Source organism: Anabas testudineus, chromosome 18 (genome assembly GCF_900324465.2).
Source record: "Anabas testudineus chromosome 18, fAnaTes1.2, whole genome shotgun sequence".
Classification (NCBI taxonomy): domain Eukaryota; kingdom Metazoa; phylum Chordata; class Actinopteri; order Anabantiformes; family Anabantidae; genus Anabas; species Anabas testudineus.
The window spans coordinates 13,372,593-13,399,589 of NC_046627.1; the positions used below are offsets into that span (position 1 = coordinate 13,372,593).

A 26,997-nucleotide genomic window follows, 5' to 3' on the forward strand; every position below is an offset into this window, starting at 1 on the left:
TAAATATGATGTTATATATTGAACAAAACAAAATACAGTTTTTTTGTATGGAGTTTGGTTGCTGAACTTCAACTGTTCAACTGTTGACGCTTGATAGTCCAGGAATGGAACAAGTCTGCCTGCAATTAACTAACTGGACTCCACATTAACTTAAAGACATTAACTGTTATATTGGACTCCCTGCTGCCTACATAGCATGTAATCACCCATATGAGGATGGGTTCCCTGTTGAGTCTGGTTCCTCTCAAGGTTTCTTCCTGTTGCCTTCTCAGGGAGTTTTTTTTGCCACCGTCGCCCTCGGCTTGCTCATCAGGGACAATCAGATTATTATGATTCATACACATTCACTGTTCATGTACTGTTCTCTGGTTGTGTAAAGCTGCTTTGTGACAATGTCAATTGTAAAAAGCGCTCTACAAATAAAATTGAATTGAATTGAATTGAATTGATCCTGTAACAGTGGCCATCAGACATTTCACCTTGCCTGAAAAGACAATGAAGAGTTAATGGAGGAGAAATATTTACATAGTTATCAACCTCTTGTGTCAAATTCCAGGTTGGAAAAAGCCCAACATAAACCACAGATTTGTCAAACCACTTTAATAATCATAGAGGGAAACTGCTTTGTCACAACAAAGAACCACACTAAAACAAATACCTACACTGTGTGAAATTAACACAAATATTAAACTAACAGCAACATTCGTGCAGTCATACAGTTATGCAATTACTGTTAAGTAACCAAACCCGTTCTGTAGGCCAATTGCGAAGAAGTGTGTCAAATAAATAATGTAAAAATAGATTAAAACAGAAAGCAAACTCCCCAGTGTTATAGCCGATCATGGTTTGTGGAGCAGCTCACAGAAATATCCTCCCACCTTTTACTCCTTGGTCTTTTTAGAGGCTGTGATGATGTTCAAAGGTGTAAAAATACAATAAACATCTCTTTCCTTATGCAGTTCGTAGCCGGAACGGAGCGTCTTCTAGTTTAGATAGCATAAAAATTACTGCCCAAGTAAAACAGCTCCCTGAGAGTAGTTTGGTTAATTTTTGTACATACCAGCATCATGAGTATGTATCATTAGTTACTATTAATCACTTTTTAAAACTGTGCAATACAACTGACCCATGGAACAATTGCTTGTTTGTGTACATATTGTTATTCTTAGGTTTCTTTTTTTTTTCATTTAAGATTGTATATACTGTATTTTGATATTCTTTTTTGCCATACAACACATATTCTCTACTGCTGTAACATTGAAATTTCCCCACTGTGGGACAAATATAGGTTTATCTTATTTTATGGGACATGGCCAAAATGCAGAAGCCAGAGGCAGAATGAAACAGGTTGAGGATCAGGTTGAAGTCAAAGAGCAGGTCCTGGCTGTTAGCTAGACAACATATTAGTTGACAGGGAAAGTGGTTGCCAAGTCTTCTATGAACTATCTGAAGAGGAGAATGTGGAAGTGCCAGCTCATCTACTGCAAAGGAATTAGAACCAAAAAACAAGTGATCAAGTGGGTGAGAACGAGTCAAGTGACATGGTGAAAAGTGAATCTGGAGGCAAAGTCTAAGTGAATTTGGAGCGGGAACAGCAGGAGGCAAGAAGGGAAAAACTGAGAGAGAAAACGTGACAAAATGCACCACAGTTCGGTAACAGAGAAAAAGAACAAAAACATAATCACAGAATAAATGTTCAGACTTTAACTGGAACTCTAAGGACTCCCTCAAATAGCCACAGACGTTATCATCCAAAGCTTATCATCGTCTCCTCACTGCAGTCAGTACAAAGGTTTTGCAAAACAAAACAGTCACCTTAGTTCAGACGTTTAAACAGGTGAAGCTGCAGAATTTATTCTGTAGATAGTGAAGATGATTTATTGTCATTTAACGTACAACTGCACAGCATCACTTATGTTACTAAGAATCATTATGAGACATGATTCATCTTAGTGTTTGTTGACGGTGACGGCGTGTGACTTTGACAATGTGTTACAACAAGCCCTAAACAAAACTGGAGTGTCAGCTTTCTGTCATTGGTAACATCACTCAGGCATGTTTAACTAAGATAAATGTCCCATAAGTATTTATTTCAAAGACAAGTACAGGAAGTAACACAGATTGGGTTGTTCCCATAGAGAGGTGTGGTTGACACAATCCTACACAAACAGGACAAATTAAAACGAGCTCATCTTCTCATGAATAGTGTGTACAAGTGATGAAATGGCATTTGAAATGAAATCAATATGGTAAATAAGTCACTCTATAATAATGTCCCTCAGAAATAAAAATAATGAACTTTATTTTCTGATTCCCCGGGTCAAAGAAAAAACAATGTTTTGCTGCAGTTACAATAACGTGAACATTAATATATTAATAACTGTGCTGCATAGAGGAGATAAAAATGAAACAGGAATTTATTAGTTTTTGCTCACTGTATGCAACAAAAGCACAACCCAATGTAAAAATGGAAACATAGTAAGAGGGATTAACTCAAATGACCCAGGCTCATTGGTGCAGGTGAAGTTAAACCATATGAAAAGAAATATGAATATTATCAAAAATAAAATCAACTTAACGTTCAGCCATGTGCAGCGTCTGTACACGAACAAAAGCAGCAGTTTAACATAGAGTCCAGCAGGAACCAGAGCTGCACACAGACCCATGAACACCCCTGACAGTCCACTGTGGGAACATGAGGACAGAAGAGCTCCTGTAGCTGCCCCCACTATCACCCCCAACCTTCCTACCAGTCCATAGTGGTCTACTTCTTGTCCATAGTGATCGGTTGCTGCCCCCGCTGCAGAAAGACATACCCCTACTGCACCTGCCACCCCTATCAGAGCACCTAGAGTCGGACCTGGACCGAGCACAGGCAGAGACACCTTTACAGCAGCTAGGACAGCTGCACCCAAACCTGCAGCACCAGCACAGATTTTATCTGGATCACCTTTTTGCCAAGAAGCAAACAGTGACATTCCTATAACAACGGTAAACAGCTGACAGGTTAAAAGTCCAACAAAGATGCCTTCATGTACAGAACTGATCGTGTTTGTTGATGCTGGAGACTGTGAGGCAACAATGGGCAGGTTCGCTATGTTGAATATTTCAGTTACAATCAACATGAGTGGCACAGGCGTAGTGGTTAGCTGGATGTCAAATGTGTTTTTGAGTCGATATAAACCACAGATAGTTGGAATTAGAGCAACTAAAAGAATCAACTTTGTCTTAAAAAATAAAGCAATAAAAATCATGGTGTACGTTGCTCCTGGTGTCAAAATCAAGATTGTAAATGGAATCAAATGTGACTTTGACAACTGAAAGAAATTATACACTAAGTTCAACAGTAATAAGTTGACAAAACTCAAAGCTATGAAATACATTGAAGCATGTATCCACGTTAAAAAATCCAATTTGAAAACAAGCGACAGAAGGTATTCGAGAGTCAGACCCAGAACAGATCCAGATACAGTGACACCCATGAAACACACAGTCCCAGCCAGAACCACCACCTTCCCCATCACTGCCTTACTGTATCTTTTAATCACCAGTGAATACACCGACACTCCAGTGGAGACTCCTACAGCGAGTGACAGTGTGGAGGAAACAATACCAAAGACCTCGGCCAGCACAGAGACACCAAAATTAATCTGACGATCATTACAGGTTCTGTGGGATATGTTGTGTCCTGTTGCTGATTCAACGTGGCGACCTTTGACTGTAATGTGGTTTTCTAACTTTTCCATGAGCAGCTTGTTTTCATCCAGAAGCTCCAGAGACTGAAGCACAACGACTGCCATCGCTCCCAGCAGCAGACCTCCTACAGCTCCTGACAGCAGCCCAATGAGGAGGGTGGAAATAAGTGAAGCCAAACCTGAGGACGTATGGACAGATCTCAGTGGACAGGGTGTAATCGGTTGTGTCTTACTATGTATTTCACTGTTTTGTTCAATAAAAGAAACAGATACAAATGAAAACTCACCAGAGAAACAGGACAGAAGCCTTGGACCTCTGTATAACATAAAAAAATTTTACATATGTTTTTCACGCATTCATTAACAATTAAAACACAGTTTATTATTTATTTTGTTTGGTTGCTATGTTAAATATTCACCTGTTGATCCCGCTGCTTTCCACTGTAACAGATGGCACCAGACATTTCACGTCACCTGAAAAAAAGGTGATAAGACATTGATAAGATTTATCAACCTCTAATGAAACAATCAAGGCTGTTAATTTACACTAATATCAACATTTTGACAGAGTATTAGGACCAGATTTGGATTGTTTGGGTTTTCAAGATTGAAGTTGAACTTTCCAGAAAAAAGATGAAATTTCGAGATTAAAATTAAATTTTTGAGAATGAATCAAACCAATAACTTTAACACACAGTGTCGGCAAAATTCCTTATATACATGAACTGGTTTTAGTAACAAGGGTATTATTTGTATTTTAGCTCATAAACACAGTGTTGTAATAAGAATTAGTACTTTGCCGATGAGTAAATCTGTTCAAAAAATATTTTGAGCTAACAGACTAATAATACTAAAACCAGTTCTGAAGAGCAATATATCTAGTTCATGTACACAAGGCATTTTGCCTATGCTCTGACTTCAATCTCAATATGAAAGAAAAAACAAACAATCAAAAAGTATCTATATAGAAATATATAATACTGTTAACTATGTAAATTCATCATGACTAAATACAGAGAAGAGTTTGAAATGATTCATGTAAAAAACATATTGGAAATATGATAGGAGACTGTTTATTTATTTACTTTTTCTCTTTGGTATTAAACAGTTCAGAATTATAAGCATGTAAAAAAAAAAAAAACACTGCCCCAGGCTAGCAAAATCTACATGACAGTCAAAGTTTATTTGAGGCAGAGACACAATTTTTTAATTTTTTTTTAAAGTTAAAGAAAACTCACCTGTGTCAGATGTATTCATGGTTTGTGAAGCAGCTCACAGATGCAGCTTTCCTAATAGATCTTCACACTTTTACTCTCTAATACTGTTCAGTTGTGGACAACACAAGGCTCTTTCTATTTGACAAATATGTTGTGAAACTAGTTGATTAAACCACGTCAAAGATCCTGTAAATTCCTCAGGCACGGCCACACCCTGGTTCCAGTTTGTAAATAATCAGCGTTATTGTTCAATTCGATTTTCTATCCTTACTTGCCCTTTGTCACTTCAAAGGACATAAAATAAACACATTAGGATATTTCTACTTCCATAAACTCAGTTTTCTGGAAACCTCTTGGCACCAGCACAGATTTATGCTCATAGCACTAAAACAAAACCAAAAAAGACAGTTCAGTGTCAGGTCCATCTTCTGGGTCTGAGAAGTCTGATTCTGATCAAGGTTTAACCAGCTGTCTGAATTGAAAGTTGCTGTGATCACTTTTGTCTGAGTGGAGTTTGTACTTGTCAAACATTGGGCTGTCCAAATAATAATTAGAACACACGAGTAAACATAACCACCAGCATAAATTTAATCAGACGTCAGTGGCCCCGACAGTTTGGAAGCAGAACACTGGGAACAGGATTTTCCTGTACTTGTAATGGTTTTAATTTACTGTATGAATTGTAGAAAAAGGTAAAGAAATGTTAAAGTATCTCTCAAAAGACTTGAAATAAAGCCAAGAATGAGTCGAATCTGAAAATGGAAATCATTGATTGAAAATCAGTTTTATCAAATTAATCAGCACCATCACACAAATGATGTAAAATCATCATCATCACCAGAACGTAAACATGTAGCATTAGAACATCAATGATTTCCCATTTTATAAAGCAAACAAACAGTGTTTTACATCGCTTATCCATATGTTCTATTAACAGAAGCGTTTTTAATTGTCGTTGTACTAAAGAGGAACTCAACTACTTTTATCTTATACCCAACAAGATACCCCATGCTATTTGCCAGTCAAATCGTTGATAGTCAATTTGCAAAGAAGAAGAAGAGAAAGCTCTCAAAATTTGAGTAAGCAAAAGTAGTTAACCTGCATATCTTTCAGGCCTGCAGCTTATCAATGTGTTTAACTTTAAGCAGAGTGCAATAGTCCCATATTAAAGAGCATTAAAAAAAGCTAAAAATAAAAAGAATTCAAATAACAAAAAGTTGTGCACATGAGTATAACTGCAAGACTGTTATAGTACAAAATATTCAAAACTTGAAGTGATTAGAGTAGCTCTTAATGGAAAAACATTCATACATAAAATATACATACATATAAAATATGATCATGTATTTTACCAAATGTTGAAAATATCAGTTCAGAAACACATAGGCTCAACATGTTATTAACCACTGGGAATAAGAAAAAAACAAATTACTGCAATATCTGCAGGTCGAAGGCAGACTTAGCGGCACGGTCAAGGTCTGAAGGTAGGTCAAGGTCCCAAGGCTCGATACAGTGCTGGAAAAAACAAAGGCTGGAGAGCAACAAGCGAGGAGACAGGAGTCGAGGATAATATGAAGGTTATTCAGGGACAGGGAGGGCACAAGTGAATTCAATTAAGATAATCAGGTGAAGGTGTACCCAGGAAGAACAGGATTCACGCAACCACACCCGGTGCCTTTGGCATTCAACACAGCAAAGTCAAAGAACCTCTTGGGTGCATGCCAATCACTACAAGGAAGTGCCAGAAGCACACATATAATTATTAACCACAACATGCACACAAACATAAATATTGAAGCTGTGTTGATTGACCCAGGCGGGGGTGTGAGCTGAGTGCTGTCCTCAGCTTCACTGGCAAATTACACAACACACACGCAAGATCCAGAGATAATGACTCTAAGTCAGTCAGTTCAACGTGTTCAGTAACCCGGCTGCATTCATGAACATACAAATTAACTACGAGTTACCTTTTTATCTCTTAGCTATTGATGTCTACGCTCCTATAATTAGTTGGTTCAAATAAAAGGTGTGTTTCGGTTTCTTAAAAACTGAATTGTTGATCTCTTGTCTCAAGTTCATTGTTTGATGTCAAATGTTTTCAGGCTACAGAAGAATTAAAGTAATTGACCTCGCTGTTCCAATACTTTTGGAGGGAGGGGTATCGATGGATGATTACGGAAACATGCATGGCAGCAGTCTGTACCAGATAATTGCGGTTTGTCACATGGTTCAATTTGTGCTTCTTACATGAACCTAACATCAATAGAATCATGATCATTGCTACAGTCCAACACATTTCAAGGTAGATGACGTTAAAGGACAGATTGTTGCACCTTCGTACCAGGAAATATTACTTGTTATGAATATCTTGCATTGCCAGCAGTCCCTCGGTCATGAGTTAAGAAAGGCTTGTAACTTATGGCATTGTCTTAGATCTGGATTGTTGACTGGAAAAATTAAAATCTCTCTGTGACTTGTTGCCTTATTTTAACTGTATGATTTCACAGGCATTAAAATATTTTACTTCACAGCATCTTCTTCTTCCCATGAATGAGTCACAGGGTTACAAACTCCCACTTGTATTCAGCAGTATATATGTTTGTTACAGACTCACTATCTTGTGCTTCACTCTTGGAACTGAGTCTGAAGACAAGATGGTGGATGCTGAGTTGGCGTTCACCATGTGGCCGAGCACGAATCTCCGAATGTGGTGGCGATTAAAGGAAAAGACAAAGTTGGAACAAAAAACAAAGGAGAAGCTCTGCAGAAAGGAAAAACACCCGGTGATCACTGGGAGTAGATTTTGAGGCCTGCTGTGGTGCTTTTTAGTTTCACTTCCCTTTCAGAGTTGCATAAAATTTGCATTGAGAATTTGCAAACATGCTGTTGAATGTGTTCTTCTCTCTGTCAGCTCAGTATTATTAGTCTGTTGAGGTTTATTCTGTAGTTTTATGTTTAAAAAATCATCACTAATCACTAAACTACATGAGAATCACAGAGAAAAACACAGAAGACCCCTGGTGGAAATACCTGACATCACAGGAGCAGCTGTTTCCCATTGGTCTGAATTGAAGAAGAATCGAAACCGAAAGTAAAAAGTAGAAACTGGGACTTTCCTGTGTTTGACATCAACCATAGGCTACTTAACCGCGACATGCAGGATTGAACCGTGTTTTGGGGTAAAAGTAAGTAGTTGATCATGTCCTTTTTTACTTTGTGTAAAGTGGAACACGCTGATAGGACTGTGTAGTAGTGTGTTTGTAGTAGCGTGTTTGTAGTAGCATGTTTGTAGTAGCATGTTTGTAGTAGCATGTTTGTAGTAGCATGTTTGTAGTAGTGTGTTTGTAGTAGTGTGTTTGTAGTAGTGTGTTTGTAGTAGCGTGTTTGTAGTAGTGTGTTTGTAGTAGTGTGTTTGTAGTAGTGTGTTTGTAGTAGTGTGTTTGTAGTAGTGTGTTTGCTCTTTGTGTTGTGTTTTTTTGCGCAGACGCCATTTGAAATCCGCAGCAAGTGAAACCACAGTCCCTGTGGTAGATGACACGCACCAAATAATTCCGTTTAACATTTCAGTATAACTGCATTTTTCTGCAAGGATGTATTACATCCATACACTGCGATATGAGCGCTGTGTGTTACGGTTTAGTCACCGTACAGGTCGGTGTTTACAAAGGGTGGATACCAGGAAATAAAGGGCAGCCATCGCGCACACGCACTACACAGTTTGGATTCTGGACTGACTCTCTCCATAGCAAAGAAAAATGATAGATATAGATAGTGGAAAGGCAAAATTATAAATATGCTGCAAATTGAAGACAATATTTAATGGATTATTAGACTATATTATATAAATTAATATTTGTTGTAAAGGATTTACAGCAGGTGTTGTTAAAGTGGCAACAATTAATAACTTATATTTATTTATTGATTGATTTTCACAAAATGTTCTTAGCTGTGTTTTTGTAATATTATTTATTTGTAGTTTTACATTATTTTTAGGAATACAACTGATAAACCACTTTGTGTTACTGTTATGAAGAACTATGTGTATTTTTTGAGGTTTTCAGTTACAAACTTCCTCTAAAGTTTGGTTTTGGCTCTGTTTTGTGGCTCCCAGTTGTGTTTCTTAAGTAGCAGAAGAAATGGCGGAGAAGAAGAAGACGAAGAAAAAGTGGACTGACTCTTCGTCCTCCACACATTCTCCTTTGATGAGTGATGAGCCAGCCAGGTAATGTTATAGCCTGTCATTAATAGGCAGCTGTGTGTCAGAAACAAAGAGAAAAACCCTTTAAAAAACTTAAAGCACAGTAAGTCCTAAAAGAAATTTCCATGTTTCAATTGAAAGCAAATGTACAGTGTCTTATTGTGTGTATTCCTACAATATATAACTCATACTGGTGTTAATATTAAATCCAAAGCATTATTGTGCATAGTTATATCTCTAGCATAGATGAAAATTCCTTGTTATCTTTTGTAGTTTCTAGACTTTAATATTAGTCTCTCCTCACAATAGTTTACATGAAGATCAGTCCATCACTGTGAGCTGCGTCTCGTTGAAGGAGTGATAGATCCATGGGCCAGCCCCTCAGTTTTGGGATTGAAAACAAACAAAGGTAAATTTAATGTATTTTATTGATAAAAAAATCTAATATATAGAGATAATCAAGGATTCACCTCATGGAATCTCTTAGAAGACGAACCTTTAAAATATTTTACTTTACCATTGTAATTTAGCTTTAGTAGCTCTTTAACAACATTTTTGTTTATTAATATGCACTGTTCATGCACATACAGAATTTACTGTATGTAATTGTTTGTTATGCCTAGTCCAAATAATTAGTAATAATTATAATTATAATTAGAGCTTCAAATGCAGGGCTGTGCATGACCGGGGGAAGAATATGTACATTAAAGATCTCTGTTAGTTCACAGAGCTCACTAAGAGGTTGATGCTAAATCATCTTTGGTTCAAATGTCCAACAGAATATCAACTATCATAAAACAAACATCACAAAATCTATTACAAAATATCAAACACTAGAACAAGTGAAAAAAAAAAAAGTTTTAGTCTCTTTTGTTTTTCCTTGCTGTACCTAAAATGTACCTAACTATAAACCCAAAACTGAAATTACACCAAACCTACCAACCTGTGACCATAAAACTGAAAACATGGTCTGTGTTACAATATAGCTTGTAGTTTTGTCATAATAACAGTTAGTCATAAATTCTAACCAAGAACACAGGTGTGAACTGTTTCTGCAGTTTAACATGTTAAGAATCCAACATAGACTTTTCTTTAAAGAAATTTAAGGAAAAACTTAATACGATGGTGAATGACGCCATTTGTTATTACTGGGGCTGCCTCAGACAATAAAACTACAAGGCAACAATATGACATTTCTTGATGATTAAATCTACAGCCAGCTGACTGGGGAGCAATCCAGCTGCTCGGTATGTAAGGAGCATTTGAGGGATACAGTCCAATTTAACTGTGGACACTGGTCTTGCAAACAGTGTACAGAGCAGGAGAAGTTTGATTCACCTGGAGGCTACCCCTGCCCAAAGTGTGGTAAAAAAGTCAGAAAAGATCCTGAACACCAGAGAGATGCAGGGGAAGATACTGGTAAGTTTAAATACTATACTACATATTTGTAAAAATATTTGTACTACTACTGCTACTACTGCAAAATATTATGTATTTATTAATTAGGGCAGGTAGACAAACAGGTAAAGAGTCACATTTCCTTACTATGACTATATGCAGTAACCCTTTTGAGGTATAAGGCTCCAAATTGTAGGGGATTTGTGCTTTTTGCATGATCTAGCTATTAATCACACAGCTATTTGAAATCATGCATTTTGCTTTTACAGGGGACAGCCATCTTTCAAAAGTAAAGAAGAATTTTAAAAAAGCAATGCAACAGAAACACAGTTTGACGTCTGAAGGTAATGGTGACCAACAGAGTTCACTGGACAGCATCTACACAGAACTTTACATAACCACTGAGGAGAGTGGAGGGCTGCATGCAGAACATGAGTTGACACGTGCTAAACCTAAATTAATAAAGAAACCATCTTCTCAACAAATAATCAACCTGGGTTACATCTTCAATTCTATGCCTGGTCAAGAGAAACTACACAGAACAGTCCTGACCAAAGGTGTTGCAGGCATTGGAAAATCATTTGCTGTGCAGAAATTTATTCTTGACTGGTCAGAGGAGGAAACAAACCAGGATATAGATTTTGTTTTCTGTCTCGCTTTCCGAGAGCTGAATTTGAGTAGAGGTGAGAAGAGTTTGCACCAGCTCCTGACTGAATTCCACCCTGTGCTGTGTGATCTGAAAGATTCAGAGAATTACATCAAAAGTAAAATTACAGTGATCCTGGATGGTCTGGATGAAAGCAGACTTCAACTGGACTTTAACAACAATAAAGTGGTAAAATCTGTCAGTGAAGTAACATCTGTGAGTAATCTCCTAGTGAACCTGATCCAGGGTAACCTTCTACCTGATGCTCACCTCTGGATAACATCCCGTCCAGCAGCATCCAGTCAGATTCCAGCAAAGTATGTTGACATGGTGACAGAGATCAGAGGGTTCAGTGACCCTCAAAAAGAGGAATACTTCAGGAGGAGATTCAGTCATGACTCGAGTCTTGCTGCCAGGATCATTTCACATGTTCAGTCTTCACAGAGTCTCCACATCATGTGCCAGATCCCGATCTTCTGCTGGATTTCTGCTGTATTATTTGAGGATGTCTTCAGGGGAGATGAAAAAGAGGACATCCCTCAAACTCTTACAGAGATGATGGCACATTTTGTCTTTGTCCAGACAAAACGCAAAAGCAGAAAATATGACAAGACGACAGAGGAAAACAAAAAGAAGCTTCTGCAGAGACACAGAGGATTTCTCCTGAAACTGGGCAAACTTGCATTCGTTCATCTGCAGAAGAACAACCTCATCTTCTATGACGAAGACCTGGAAGACTGTGGCATCAACATAAAAGAAGCATCAATCTACTCTGGATTTTGCAACTCAGTTTTTAGGGAAGAAGAAATCTTTTCCCAGAAAAAGGTCTTCTTCTTTGTGCACCTGACTGTACAGGAGTTCTTTGCAGCTCTTTTTGTTTTTGACTGTTTCACAAACAACAACATAAAGGAGCTCAGTGACTTCCTCAATCTGAAGAACAAAGAACAAACTTTACTTGATCTTCTCAAGATGACAGTTGACAAAGTGATAGAGAGGAAGAATGGCCACCTGGACTTCTTTTTGAGATTCCTTCTTGGTCTTATGGTTGAACCCAACCGAAGAGTCCTTCATGGTCTGCTGACATCTCCAGACCAAAGCCAAGATACAGACAAGAAAATCCTGACTTACCTCAAATCCATCAGAAGAAAAACCCTCTCTCCAGACAGTTGCATCAATCTCTTCCAAACAATGGTTGAGATGAGAGACCACAAGGTCAAAGATGAGATTCAAGAATATCTCAAACTGTCAGATCGTTCTAAAACAGAGCTGACTCCCCTGCACTGCTCTGCACTGGCCTACATGCTGCAGGTATCAAAGGATGATTTGGAGGAGTTGGACTTGAAGAGTTACAACACATCAGATGAAGGCAGAAGGAGACTGATACCGGCTGTCAGGATCAGCAGAACGGCCATGTAGGTTTACTTCCCTATGTGTAAAATCATGAGGTCTCAACACATGTAGAAGGAGTTTTTTCTATATAAGCACCACTTATAACCTAATTCTCCACCGCTAGACTAGCAGACTGTAAAGTGACTCCAGAGTGGGTTGAAAACCTGATCCTTGGTCTCAAGTACCCCTACTCACGTATAAGAGATCTGGACCTGAGCAACAACGACTTGAAGGATTCAGGAATTAAGCTGCTCAGTGATGGACTTTCAAATCAATGCTGCAGACTGTCGAAACTGAGGTAAATATTTATATGAAGGATAACATGCATGCTGCAAGTCATTTTTGCTAATTCTAAAACCTGCATGCTGATAACAAATGCTGTAAAACACTGTTTTTCAGGTTGTCAGGTTGTCAGGTCACAGAGACAGGTTGTGCTCATCTGGCTTCAGCTCTGAAGTCCAACCCCTCCCATCTTGTGGAGTTGGACCTGAGCTACAACAATCCAGGAGAATCAGGGAAGAAGATGCTCACTGAGCTGAAGGATGATCCACAATATAAACTCAGCAAACTCAAGTAAATATAATCATATCTCTGCTTAGTGTGACAGTTCTAAATGCTGTCTTCGAAAAGGTCAGTGAAGTGGCTCTGCACCTGCTCCTTAATGTAGTCGGGGTGTTGACCAGAGATATTTGTTAAACCAGCCAGTTAGCGCAATGCACTGTTATTGAAGTTCATCTTAAAATATCCGTTGAGCTCATTTTTCTTCCTTGTGTTTGCTGTAGAAAAAACTAATTTCACTTGCAGTTCTCACCAACCATAAAGTACCAGCAGATGTTTTTCTGCTGCCCAAGGTACTTTCCATTAAAGTGAAAAACAGGTCTACCAGGTTTATATTTATAAATCAGCTATGGTAAGAAAGAGCATCCTGCCACATGTAAAACTAAATTTGGAGCCATAAGAGATTAACTTAAGAGTTGCACTGTGCACTGGCTTTAAAGGCAATATCAACATTAAACAACTTTCTACAGAGATGCAGTAAACATTTGGATTCAAGTCAAGAAAGTGGAAAATACCCAATTGTTGGACTGAGTTATAACACAGTGTATTCAGACATACATTAAGGCATTACAGGCACCAGCATTTGGGGAACATACCACAAATTTATAGTGGACAGTCTTTGTACTTCTCATAACAAAGGTTCTGAGAGCAAGGTGGTGTCAGTCAGAGAGATTTGAACCCTACCATCTTAAGGTAACACTTGCAGATTGTCAAATATATTTATTCAAGCCAATAACTAAAATGTGTTGGTGTAAAAAGGAAATTGTTTGACAATTTGTAAGTGATGCTGGAGATTTGATCATTGAAGTATGTTATTTTGTTTTGTGCCAGAAAGATCCGCTCTGTTCTGAACCCTTGTTTTCTTCACAGTGTGGAACATGGTGGAAGTAATCGGATGATACCTGGATTCAAGAAATGTAAGTGTCCATGTGAATCTTGGACATCCATCCATTATCTTAACTGCTTGAACTCTTAAGGGTCTCGGGTGTGCTGGATGAGCTCGACATTGGATGACCTGTACAGTGTATAAATGATGAAAAATTAAAAAATGATGTATTAGCACTTCATAACACCATATCCATGAGTAATGTATGTAACAGAAGCATGCTACTGTACATTTTATAGAAATAGTAAATATTGGCTATTCTTCTTCCAGGAGGATTGTATATTAAATAAAATGTTTTTTTATCTTCAGATTCGTGTGAGCTCACTTTGGACCCAAATACAGCCCACAACACCCTCCTCCTCTCTGAAGGGAACAGAAAGGTAACATGGGTGGAACAGCAGCAGTCTTATCCTCCTCACCCAGAAAGGTTTGACCAGGTTCAGCAGGTGCTGTGTGAACAGGGTCTGGATGGATGTTGCTACTTGGAGCTTGACCTGTTAGAGCCCTTCAACATTGGGTTAACGTACAAAACCATTGGAAGGAAAGGGGATGGTAACGACTGCAAGCTGGGACACAATGACAAGTCCTGGAGTCTGACTTGCTCAGATGATGGTTGTTATGTTGTACATAGTGGTGAGAAGGTCAGTGTAGCTTCTCTCTGCTCACGATCCAGTCGTATCGGAGTGTATCTGGACTATCCAGCTGGCACGTTGTCCTTCTACAGAGTTTCCTCTGACAGTCGGACTCGCCTTCATACCTTCAAAACAACATTCAGTGATCCCCTCTATCCTGCTATTCAGATTTTCCCTCATACTTCTGTATTATTTTGCCAGCTAACATAAGCGAACATCAATTCCTCTAACACAAGCAGTAAAGGATGTGTGCATTTGGAGAATAACAACATCTCACGTGCAAGCAAAGTAGCAATGAATTGGACTTTTCTGTATTTTGTAGAAATCTATACTTGTGTCATTTTAGGCAAAAAGCACATGGGATTAATTACTGTCTGAAGGATGTTCATAGGTCCCTAAAAAACTTCAAAAAAAAACATGCTGGATGGTTAGATGCAGATTGGAATATTGATCACATCACAACTTAGAGAATCTGTATTTATTTATAATAAAAAACAGATATTTGCATATTTTTTTATAACTAAACTATTCTAAACTAAACTATATATATATATATATATATATATATATATATATATATATATATATATATATATATATATATATATATTATTAACTATTATTAACTTTATTATTTATTATTAACTATAATTATTTTGTCTAACACTGTAATATTTTTTTTATAAAAGCTGCCACATAGAACCACATTCAGTTTTTTAGTTTCAAGGTTTTTTTGACCTACTGCTGCTTTACAGGTACTTTTTTCTTGAGATTTAGAAGCAAAAGTGTTCTTTTAAAACTAATTATTGTAGAAAGTCTGTTAAGAAATGTTAATGTCAATCACAGATAACAGTACAACAAAATTCTTAAATACAATTGAAAATCATAAAACAAATATTTAAAGTATTTTTAAGTTAAACAAAGTACCATTGTTCTGTACAATTTAATATCTACAGTGTATTTGTGAAAGAAATGACATTTACAGAAAGTTCAAAACATGCCCTTATCATTCTTAATATCAAGCCTACACCCTTGGCCCAACTCCAGAACCTGCTGTTTCCATTTTTCTAGTTCAATTCATCTATATGATGAATACAAAGCCACCAATTTAGAACAGGGCAACACAGTGGAAATACTTTATATTAGGATTATTACTTTAGAAATGACAGATATTCAAGAAGACTATAACTGAGATCAAGCATCGTCCAGGTTTCACCAACAACCAGGACCAGAGCCTCTGGCTAGTCTAGTCTACCAGTCATGGGATTGAGGGTTTGATTGGGTGGCTGTGGAGCAGTTGTCTGTCAATGATAGGATTGGGGGTTCTATTACCAGCTGCCATGTCACATGCCAAAGTGTCCTTGGGCAAGATACTTAACCCCAAGTTGCCCCCGGTGACTTAGATCAGCTGCATAGCAGTAAAGCACTTTGAGAACCAGTTAGATAGAAAAGCATTATATAAGTGCGGACCATAAACCATTATGCTACTCTTTTGTTGTTTTGTTGAATTGTGCTCGGGAAAGACACTGAACCCTAAGTTGCCCCCAGTGTGTCAGGTCAGCTGCATGGCATCTACGTCTAGATCTATTGTAAATAGGTGAGTTTTCCAGTTTATAATAATAATATTCCATAGCTGTAGAAGAAAGATTGGTATATTACAATATGTAAATGTGTCATGTTATCTTAGTACAGGGATTAACATGTTTTTTTTTCTAGTTAAGTTGGTGACTGTATGTTTTATTATCTTCCACAATAACTTCTACACCTTGTGCTTAGCTTGGCCTAGCATGAGGGTGGAGCAGATACATCATTTTCAATCAATGACAATAATCTAATCCTGCAAACTGTCTGTATACACTATTAAAGATAAATATTAGCTCAACAGCTTTAGTTGAAACACATTTACCAGTGTTGTTCAGTTGTATTAATAGTACAAGCAGCATCATGTATTACAAAATGTGTGTTTGTTTCCTGAGATTTGTAATTTTGTCGTTAGTATCCAGAGGACAAATCTTGATATTTTCTGTAGTGTTTTATGACCAAATACGAGAAAACCCATCCCATTTCCATTATCCTGAGCTGCTCTCTGGGCGTAGTGACTTTCAACAAATGTTAGCGTGCTAACATGCAAAGAAAAAAGACAGTAAACATTAAACCTGCTGTATATCTACATGTATTTGCATGTAGCCATTTTATTGTATTAGCATGAATTAAAGAGTGCTTTTAATGACTAATCATGTAGATTATAGACAATGTTACAATAGTTCCATCATGTTAAGCATCTTTTAAAACAGCAAATACTAGAGTTACATTTTTAAGTGTACACGTGTGAATTATTTATGTACATTAGCGTGTATACACGTTTGAGTTTGCTGTGCACGTTTCACGTTTGTGTGTTTTACTACCTGCTGATGTCACTGTATAAGTTCACAACAAGCATTTCCTTATGTTAAAGAATGTGTTTCGCTACTATTCCAGTTATTTTGTACGTGAACAGCCATAACAAGCGGAACCAGATACCCGAAACATGTCATGTTTAATTGTTGTATTTCTTATTTTGCATTTTTGTTAAAACATGGGAAAAAGAACCATATACAGTATTACTTTAGATGAAGAAAGAGGGTAATTTGAGGGCAAAACAATATATCCCATGTTTAACAACATCAAACAGACCGTGAATTTTCTTATTGGTTTCTATCTATCTGTCTCATCTCTTGAAGAGATGTAATTTGACCAATTTGTGTGCCTTATGTTATATCATATGTAATTTGGACACTTTATTCTATGTTTGTTCTTTTCTGTATTTAATAAAGCATCAGCAAATGGAGGTAGACAGTGTGTTTGTTCAACACTTATGTTCTGGTAAAAAATCCTTGAGCAACAACAAACCAGGTTTATTGTTCAAAACTGGATGTGAACTGTTGTCAGGCTTGAATAATAATAAAACATTTGACATCAACATCAAGCACATCCACAACAACATGAACATTTATTTCTGATGGCAAATCTCAGAATTCACCGTTTGAAAGTCTGATCTAAAAGAACAATTTATCTAAACAGCTAATCAAGTCTCAGATTCGTCTCAAGAAATAATTCAAACCTGGTTCCTTTTCTTTTCTGACCTTTTAGAAAACGATAAAAGCGACTGACAAGACTGCTAGTTTGCTCAACTCCTGCCAAATATTCTACTTTAACGTTATAAGCTCTTAACAACAATTTGTGATTTGAATAATTTGTTTATTTAGTAGTTTCAGCTAAATAAAGCTGAAGTTTATTTGCAGTGGCAGCAAAGAAAATACTTTTCCACAACATTTTCCAGGTCCCTTTTTGGGTTCCTGGCTCGACATGACATGAGAATCTGCATTGCAGGCCCCAGAAAACCTCTGAAAACTATATGATACCTGATAAAGTGGCCAGTGAGTGTTCATGAGAATCACTGACTGAAAAACACATTTCATATTTCAGATGCAGATAAACTGATATCATCCAATTTTATGTCGTCACCAGTAAGAGTTGTTGATAACTACGGGTTCACCTCAGTTCCCTCAATTGATCGTTCCTTGATCCTCAGTCCTCGCTTGCACCAGAAGTTCTCCGTCTACCAGCATGCACTATTAAACCCTTACATTTCAGATCTCTGCACTGACTTCCTGTAGCTGCTGCATCAGGTTCAAAACCCTGACTCCTGTGTACAAAGTGGTCAAATCAACAGCACCAGCTTAACGCCCTCATCCTGGTCTACAATCCCTCAACATCCTGTGGTCCCCTCACCTTATCTCAGCAGCTTTGTGGTGATGGGGAAACGATCTACTCACCTCTAAACACTCCTCACTCCCAATTAAAAAAAAACGTCCTGAAAACATAATTTTTTCAAACCTTTCTTTACACTTAAATCTTTATTTTAAAAATCTAATCATGCACTTTCATCTATACAAATACAGACATCTTCCCATAATACTTTACTTTAATGTTTATCCTCTTTGCATTGGGTATTTTGCCTTCAGTGTTGCCTTAGATGTGCTTTCTGATTTGCTATGTATTCTAATCCAACACAGACCGGCTTCAACTGCGTTTCCTCGGTTCCTCTCTCCTCACATCGTTTCCTTGCATCTCTCCATGTATGTTTAGTGAGAGGGACCAAGACGCAAAGACGCAAGTGAGGGATTTTCGGTTCCACCCCTTGATGACAGCGCTTCACAGTCTGGGAAGAATCGAAACTTAAGAGGAAAAAATGGCGATCTGACGTCCGTGTCTTTATTCTTCACGCGACGTTGATTGTATTTGTCAGGAAACAACAAAGCAAAGCGTTTTTGAAACACAGGTAGGAAGCTGCGTATCCCGTCCGTATCCGACTGTGGTTTGTTGTCGTGCGTAATAGGAGTCAGACAGATTTTACCACTGTGTTACCATGTAAACGTTTGACCTCACGTTGAAATGTCAGTTTTCCATAAAAAACATGAATGGAACAAGTTTTGCATTATTGATAATCCATCAATAATGAATTGAAAAAAATAATTTTTGCAGCAGTTGCAGCGCTGCAGACATTGGTCTTTCTAGTTGGAGGTTTGTTGGGGTCATTGTAAGAGATTTCACCCCACTCTTCCTGAAGATGAACACTTCTATTCTCCCTTCTTCTTACTGAAGGGTTCAGATCTGGTGCTGGTCAATTCATCATAGACGGAATATGAGCCACTGCTTCTTTCCTAAACAGTTCTTGCATTGTTTGGGGCTGTGCTTTGATAATTATTGTGCTATAGGACAAATTTAGTTCCAGTCAAGCACCATCCAAAGAGTATGCCAATGGCTTTGCAAGTTTATGGGACAGTGTTACTTCCTCTAGATCTATTTTACCACAGAGCCTACAAATCTCCATTTTTAGCACCTTCAGCACAGCCCCTGTCCATCACTGTGACTCAACCATGTTATTAACACTGTTGTTCTGCTTTGCTTCCTATTTGTGCTGCCACCTGTAGGCGTGTTTCAATTGCGGTACAAGTAATGGCTGAGAAAAAAAAGAGAAAGCGGATGATGAGCTCATCATCCAGCTATTCTACTTTGACTTCTCATTGGCCAGCTGGCTGCAGTGAACTCACAATCAGGTAATGCAGTTATACAATAGGTCACACACGTATGTATTTGTACATACAGTGTAGACCTTTGTAACAAAAAAAGAAGCACATGGTAAGGTACCAGTTTCTTTTATGCAGTATATTAATGTCACCTTATAATAGTTCACAGATGAATGAAGCTGAGTCCAAGATTCTCAGCTGTGCCTCTATGAAGAGCGAAGCATCCATGATCCATCCCATCACTTTTGGCCATGAAAAGAAAAAGAGGTAATACAACTTCGTCCTGTTGATGAAAAATCTTAAGTGTAACAGGTTAGTTTAAAGACGTTTATGTGCGTGAAATGACAGAACAGACATTCCCTCATATCTGTTCTGCAGTATAAACAACATATCATAAATTACAGTAACATTAAACAAGGTTTCGTCACATGCAGAAGCTGGAATGCCTTAAAAGACAATATACAAATTAAAATTAATTTAGCTTTATTAGCTTTTCTAATGTTTTACAACCATGTTTGGGCCATTTGATTTTTAATATATACTGGGATGATGCACACAATGCTTTTTAGTTTAGTAAGCTCTTTACTGTTCTTAAACTGGGGCGCACACAGTCTTGCATTGGTTTGATTGATCGGGGGAAGAAGGTCCATACACTGTATGTTCATATTTGGCTGCATATATGTGTTTGATTTAATCTTAAAGTACATGATTTGTGTTTTTTGATTCTTGGTTAAGTGAAAAAGCTCTCAGCAATTTCTCTATAAAGAGCATCTAAAATAATACTAAGGCTGGTTCATTAAAGATTCCATAACCATAAACTACAACTCATAATATCTAAAACTGTTCACATACAAAGATTAGAATCTTTTGTGTTCCTGTGTTTACTTGTGTTGACTAGATTTGTTCTTTCCTCGGTTTGTGTTTAATATGCGTCACACCTTCAGACCAAAAGGCTTCATGCCACAAGGCAAAAATTTGTTAAATAGATATTAAACCAGATATCACTGAAACCACCAGGCAACAATAATGTGATCTTTGTTGCTCTTTCATTCTACAGTCAGCTGACCGGGGAGCAGTCCAGCTGCTCGGTATGTAAGGAGCATTTGAGGGATACAGTCCAATTTAACTGTGGACACTGGTCTTGCAAACAGTGTACAGAGCAGAAGAGGTTTGATTCACCTGGAGGCTACCCCTGCCCAAAGTGTGGAAAGAAAATTAGAGAAGATCCTGAACACCAGATAGCTGCAGAGGAAGATACTGGTAAGTTTAAATACTTAAAACTACATATTTGCTACTTCTACTGCTAAAAAGTATGTATTTATTATATAGGACAGTTAGACAAACAGGTAAAGCATCACATTTCCTGACTATGACTATATGCTGCTGAGTTATCAGGTTCCAAATTGCATTCATACTTAATAAGAAGACTAGTCACAAAGTCACATCAAAATCTAAGTTTTGTGTTTGTGTTTTTTTTTTTCCATGATATCATTATTAATCATACAGCTATTTGAAATCATGCATTTTGTTTTTGTAGGGAACAGCCGTCTTTCAAAAGTAAAGAAGAATTTAAAAAAAGCAATGCAGCAGAAACACAGTTTGACATCTGAAGGTAATGGTGACCAACAGAGCTCCCTGGACAGCATCTACACAGAACTTTACATAACCAGTGACGAGGGTGGAGGGTGGCATGCAGAACATGAGTTCAGACACCTTGAAAGTAAATGGATGATGTCATCTTTGAAAAACTTAATCAACTTCAGCAACATTTTGAGATCTGAGCCTGGCCAAGAGAAACCACACAGAACAGTCCTGACCAAAGGTGTTGCAGGAATTGGAAAATCATTTGCTGTGCAGAAATTTATTCTTGACTGGTCAGAAGAGAAAGCAAACCAGGATATAGATTTTGTTTTCTGTCTTTCTTTCCGAGAGCTGAATTTGAGTAGAGGTGAGAAGAGTTTGCACCAGCTCCTGACTGAATTCCACCCTGTGCTGTGTGATCTGAAAGATTCAGAGAATTATATCAAAAGTAAAATTACAGTGATCCTGGATGGTCTGGATGAAAGCAGACTTCAACTGGACTTTGACAACAAAAAAGTGTTAAAATCTGTCAGTGAAGTAACATCTGTGAGTAATCTCCTAGTGAACCTGATCCAGGGTAATCTTCTACCTGATGCTCACCTCTGGATAACAACCCGTCCAGCAGCATCCAGTCAGATTCCAGCAAAGTACCACGACATGGTGTCAGAGATCAGAGGGTTCAGTGACCTTCAAAAAGAGGAATACTTCAAGAGGAGATTCAGTCATGACTTGAGTCTTGCTGCCAGGATCATTTCACATGTTCAGTCTTCACAGAGTCTCCACATCATGTGCCAGATCCCGATCTTCTGCTGGATTTCTGCTGTATTATTTGAGGAAGTCTTCAGAGGAGATGAAAAAGAGGACATCCCTCAAACTCTTACAGAGATGATGGCACATTTTGTCTTTGTCCAGACAAAACGCAGAAGCAGAAAATATGACAAGACGACAGAAGAAAACAAAGAGAAACCTCTGAAGACATACAGAGGATTTTTCCTGAAACTGGGCAAACTTGCATTTGTTCATCTGCAGAAGAACAACCTCATCTTCTATGAGACAGACCTGGAAGACTGTGGCATCGACATAAAAGAAGCATCAATCTACTCTGGATTTTGCAACGCAGTTCTCAAGGAAGAAGAAATCTTTTCCCAGAAAAAGGTCTTCTTCTTTGTGCACCTGACTGTACAGGAGTTCTTTGCAGCTCTTTTTGTTTTTGACTGTTTGACAAACAACAACACAACAGATCTCAGAGACTTCCTCAATCTGAAAAACGAAGAACAAACTTTACTTGATCTTCTCAAGATGACAGTCGACAAAGTGATAGAGAGGGAGAATGGCCACCTGGACTTCTTTTTGAGATTCCTTCTTGGTCTTATGGTTGAACCCAACCGAAGAGTCCTTCATGGTCTGCTGACATCTCCAGACCAAAGCCAAGATACAGACAAGAAAATCCTGACTTACCTCAAATCTATTCGAAGAAAAACTCTCTCTCCAGACAATTTCATAAACCTCTTCCAAGCAATGGTTGAGATGAGAGACCATAAGGTCAAAGATGAGATTCAAGAATATCTCAAACTGTCAGATCGTTCTAAAACAGAGCTGACTCCCCTGCACTGCTCTGCACTGGCCTACATGCTGCAGGTATCAAAGGATGATTTGGAGGTGTTGGACTTGAAGAGTTACAACGCATCAAACGAAGGCAGAAGGAGGCTGATACCAGCTGTGAGGATCAGCAGAAAGGCCATGTAGGTTTACTTCCCTATGTGTAAAATCATGAGGTCTCAACATTTGTAGTAGGAGTTTTTTGTATATGAACACGTCTTATAACTTAATTATCCACCCGTAGACTAGCAGACTGCAAAGTGACTGCAGAGTGGGTTGAAAACCTGATCCTTGGTCTCAAGTACCCCTACTCACGTATAAGAGATCTGGACCTGAGTAACAACGACCTGAAGGATTCAGGAATTAAGCTGCTCAGTGATGGACTCTCGAATCAATGCTGCAGACTGTCGACACTGAGGTAAATATTTATATGAAGGTTAAGACTCATATGATGTAAATCGTTGGCCAAGTATTGTTGCTAATTCTAAATCCTGTATGCTAATATACTAACATGTTTTCTCAGGTGGTCAGGTTGTCTGGTCACAGAGACAGGTTGTGCTCATCTGGCTTCAGCTCTGAAGTCCAACCCCTCCCATCTGGTGGAGCTGGACCTGAGATACAACAATCCAGGAGAATCAGGAAAGAAGCTCCTCTTTACGCTGAAGGATGATCCACAATACAAACTCAGCATACTCAAGTAAATATAATCATTGTTCTGTTCAATGAGACAGTTCTCTGAACTTCTTCTAGTGTGTTATAATCTTGCTTTACTAGTTTCCCACTTTTCCACTGACCTGATGACAGTCATCCTGAAAATACACTGCTCAAAACAATTAAACAAACACATCACATCTTAGTGGGGAAAATCATACTCGATATCTCTATCTATGGGTAATGTGTTAGGAATGAAAGGTTCCTCATCGTTTGATAGAATTGAAAATTATCAACCGACAGTGGACTGATTTCAAAGAGATAAAGTGAAATCAATGTGATTCCAACAACATCAACGCAGCTGAAACTAATTAACAACCCATCTGCTACCTACTAGTTTCTTATTTCAAATAACATCTGACAAAGCTTCAATCTCACCCTTGGAGCATCTGGAAGGTTTCAACATAATGGATGAGATAGTTAGACCACTTGTGAGTGTAGAGTGTCAGATTTTCTTTGTTACTGAATTACTTCTACAAACCTATGATGAAATGCATTTTATTGCCAACTATGGTACTAGATTGTAGGAAATCGTTATTAGTGATCACAATATTTAGATTCAAGTCAGGACTGAAAAGTGTCATATGTTATTATACTAAGCATATACTGTCAGTTGTGTGGCACAAACAATAAATACAAACCATAGATGCATTACATGATAATTGTTGGTACTTATGGTGACCAAGGTTCAAAGGACACTATAATTAACATTTATTTTTGTCCTGAAAGTGTCTGAATATTTTAACCCCTTTCTTCTCCACAGTGGTCAACATGGTGGACATCAGCAGATGATACCAGGACTCAGGAAATGTAGGTATCAGTAGAAATCCTCAACAGTTTACCAAATGGTGTGGATACTAAGTAGAAACAATAGAGTACAATACACAAATAACAACCACAACCAGTAGAGTTCTGAAAGCAGCAATGTTCCTAAAACCTCCTTTATAGATCACAAGCTGTGTACTTAAGGGTCTTTGCTCATGAAATAAAAGGTTTTCTTGTCTCTAGATGCCTGTGAGCTCACTTTGGACCCCAACACAGCACATAAGACCCTCGCTCTTTCTGAGGGAAACAGAAAGGTGACCTGGGTGGAACAGCAGCAGTCTTATCCTCCCCTCCTCATCCAGAAAGGTTTGATCAGTGCCAGCAGGTGCTGTGTGAACAGGGTCTGGATGGACGCTGCTACTTTGAGCTTGAGGCGCTAAGACCCTTCAACATTGGGTTAACGTACAAAACCATTAGAAGGAAAGGTGAATGGTAACGACTGCAAGCTGGGACACAATGACAAGTCCTGGAGTCTGACTTGCTCAGATGATGGTTGGTATGTTGTACATGGTGGTGAGAAGGTCAGTGTAGCTTCTCTCTGCTCGCGATCTGGTCGGATTGGAGTGTATCTGGACTGGCCGGCTGGCACGTTGTCCTTCTACAGAGTTTCCTCTGACAGTCGGACTTATCTTCATACCTTCAAGACAACATTCAGTGATCTCCTCTATCCTGCTGTTGAGGTTTACCCTCATTCTTCTGTAATATTTATAACCAAACATGGACTGTGTGATGGCCTTGGGCCACATTAGTATTTGGGGCTTAAAAAACAGGTCCCTGATGCCCTAAAAATGGGACTTTACCAAAGGCCTTACCAACACCCAATCAGCCACTGCCATAAAATAGTTCTAAAAGTTTCACACCACATCTTTAGGACATCCTGACTGTCCTGCCACCTCCTAAAACATGTTACAGTAGAAGTGGGTAGAAACATATTAATAATAAAAGAACTGTAACTGACCTGTCACGCCAACAACATTTGATGTATTTATTGTGTGAAAGCCTTGTGGTTTTCCTTAAAGCTGCATTTTAATTAACAAATACTTTATTTTATAAGGATCTTTTTTAAATCCAGATCTCCTTAATTTAATATATTGACTCTTTTGCTGATCAAACATATACAGAAAAGCCTATGTTTCCTCTTCCATATGCTGTGGTCAGAAAATTCCAGCTTTTTAGCATAAAATGTTATAATAAAAGTGGAACTTAGTCACAAACTGAGAGAGAGGAGGAAACAGAGTTTGTGGTTTCCCTGTAGATTTATTGCTTGTGTCCAAATATAATGTATTGTGTGTAAGTATACCATTCTTAGAGCTTTAGACACCATTTGTTTAAAAGGACAAAATGTTTTCACTTTTCTTTGGAGAAATATATGTTTACTACATTCACACTGTGCTCATGTTTCCACTCAAATGCCTGAAGACAAATGAGCAGCACTATTCACTTTAGAGGAAAGACGTTAACACTGTGGACTCACATTAGAGCTACTATTCTCTTCTCACTGTAAGTAAGATTTGCTTATTTAAGTAAAATCTGTTTTTCTTTTTGTGTTTTGTTTTTTTGGAATTTTTATATGTCTTTATTTCATTATTGTGAAAATGAATAAGATTTGAAATTGACAACAATATATAGATTTTATCATGTTTTAAAAATAAATACCCAGTTTTATTTAAGCATTATATCATTTTTGTGTTTTAAAATTGCCATGACATTGTTTACACATGAAAAAGTGTGGATGTATTTTCACACATTTACAAACCTGTTGTAAAAAAAACATTAATATTAAGGTTAAAACTATGTGTCTTCAAAAGTGAAACTTAGAGATAAGATTAATAAATACCGAATCAATAATATTTACACATGAAGTACTAGTGTAAATACTTAATTATTTACAATATCTTAGAAGAAAGAAATACCACAAAAGCGTATTCCTTAAATAGTTTATTATTAAATTGAATTAAATCTAGGGATAAATATCTGTTCAAGTTGTGAAATGTTAAAAGTTAAACTTTGCTTATATTTAGTATACTTTTTCACATTACTTTCTAACATAAAATCTAAACTGACTCGTCATGTGAGCCTCATGTGATCTACAAAAGTTAAAGACTTCACTTAATGAAGTGACTTCTTCATTTCTTACAGTACTTTCAGCACAGATCATATGTGGTACAGTATGTAGAGCTACATGTACTTTTAGTGTTCTCTTTGGGGTGATGTATTTGTTATTTGTAGCTGTATTTATTTTTATTTTCACAGATCCACATTAAATCCAGTATGTTGCATTCAGTGATAAAGTCCTTCAAGATTCACTTCGGTTTGCTTTTCTTCTTTATTCTCATACGGACCTTTGGAGGTAATTTCACACAAAACAATTTACTGTTATAAAGTATTGACAGTTTTAACCACTTTCAAATAGTTCAAACCTTGGACAAAATGTTCTTTGATTTACAACTCTACACATTTCTTGAGAAAATTCAGTTTCTTAGACTGTTAAGATAATTTTTAACAATAAGAATTGTTAAGAAATGTTTTTTGTACCAAATAATAGAAAAATAAAGTATAACTGGAAATAAAATGTATTTCATTTCATTCTCAA

At 37.6% G+C, this 26,997-nt stretch overlaps 2 protein-coding genes and 1 pseudogene across 2 annotated transcripts; 2 read left to right on the plus strand and 1 right to left on the minus strand.

Moving 5' to 3' along the window:
• Window positions 1-2,069: 2,069 nt before the first annotated feature.
• On the minus strand, window positions 2,070-6,497 carry LOC113151579. Its single transcript, XM_026344491.1, has 4 exons — window positions 4,934-6,497; window positions 4,115-4,169; window positions 3,983-4,011; window positions 2,070-3,874 (listed from the first exon to the last, which is right to left on the minus strand). Exons 1-4 carry the CDS (start codon window positions 4,950-4,952, stop codon window positions 2,421-2,423), a joined length of 1,557 nt encoding a protein of 518 aa, XP_026200276.1. The 5' UTR covers window positions 4,953-6,497; the 3' UTR covers window positions 2,070-2,420.
• Window positions 6,498-7,998: 1,501 nt separating this feature from the next.
• On the plus strand, window positions 7,999-15,156 carry LOC113151518 (protein NLRC3-like). Its single transcript, XM_026344443.1, has 9 exons — window positions 7,999-8,097; window positions 9,024-9,134; window positions 9,420-9,519; window positions 10,327-10,529; window positions 10,778-12,566; window positions 12,668-12,841; window positions 12,943-13,116; window positions 13,972-14,018; window positions 14,297-15,156. The coding sequence occupies exons 3-9, from the start codon at window positions 9,479-9,481 to the stop codon at window positions 14,827-14,829; spliced, it is 2,961 nt and encodes a 986-aa protein (XP_026200228.1). The 5' UTR covers window positions 7,999-8,097; window positions 9,024-9,134; window positions 9,420-9,478; the 3' UTR covers window positions 14,830-15,156.
• A 3,656-nt stretch (window positions 15,157-18,812) lies between these two features.
• Window positions 18,813-26,662, plus strand: LOC113151494 (annotated as a pseudogene).
• Window positions 26,663-26,997: the final 335 nt, after the last annotated feature.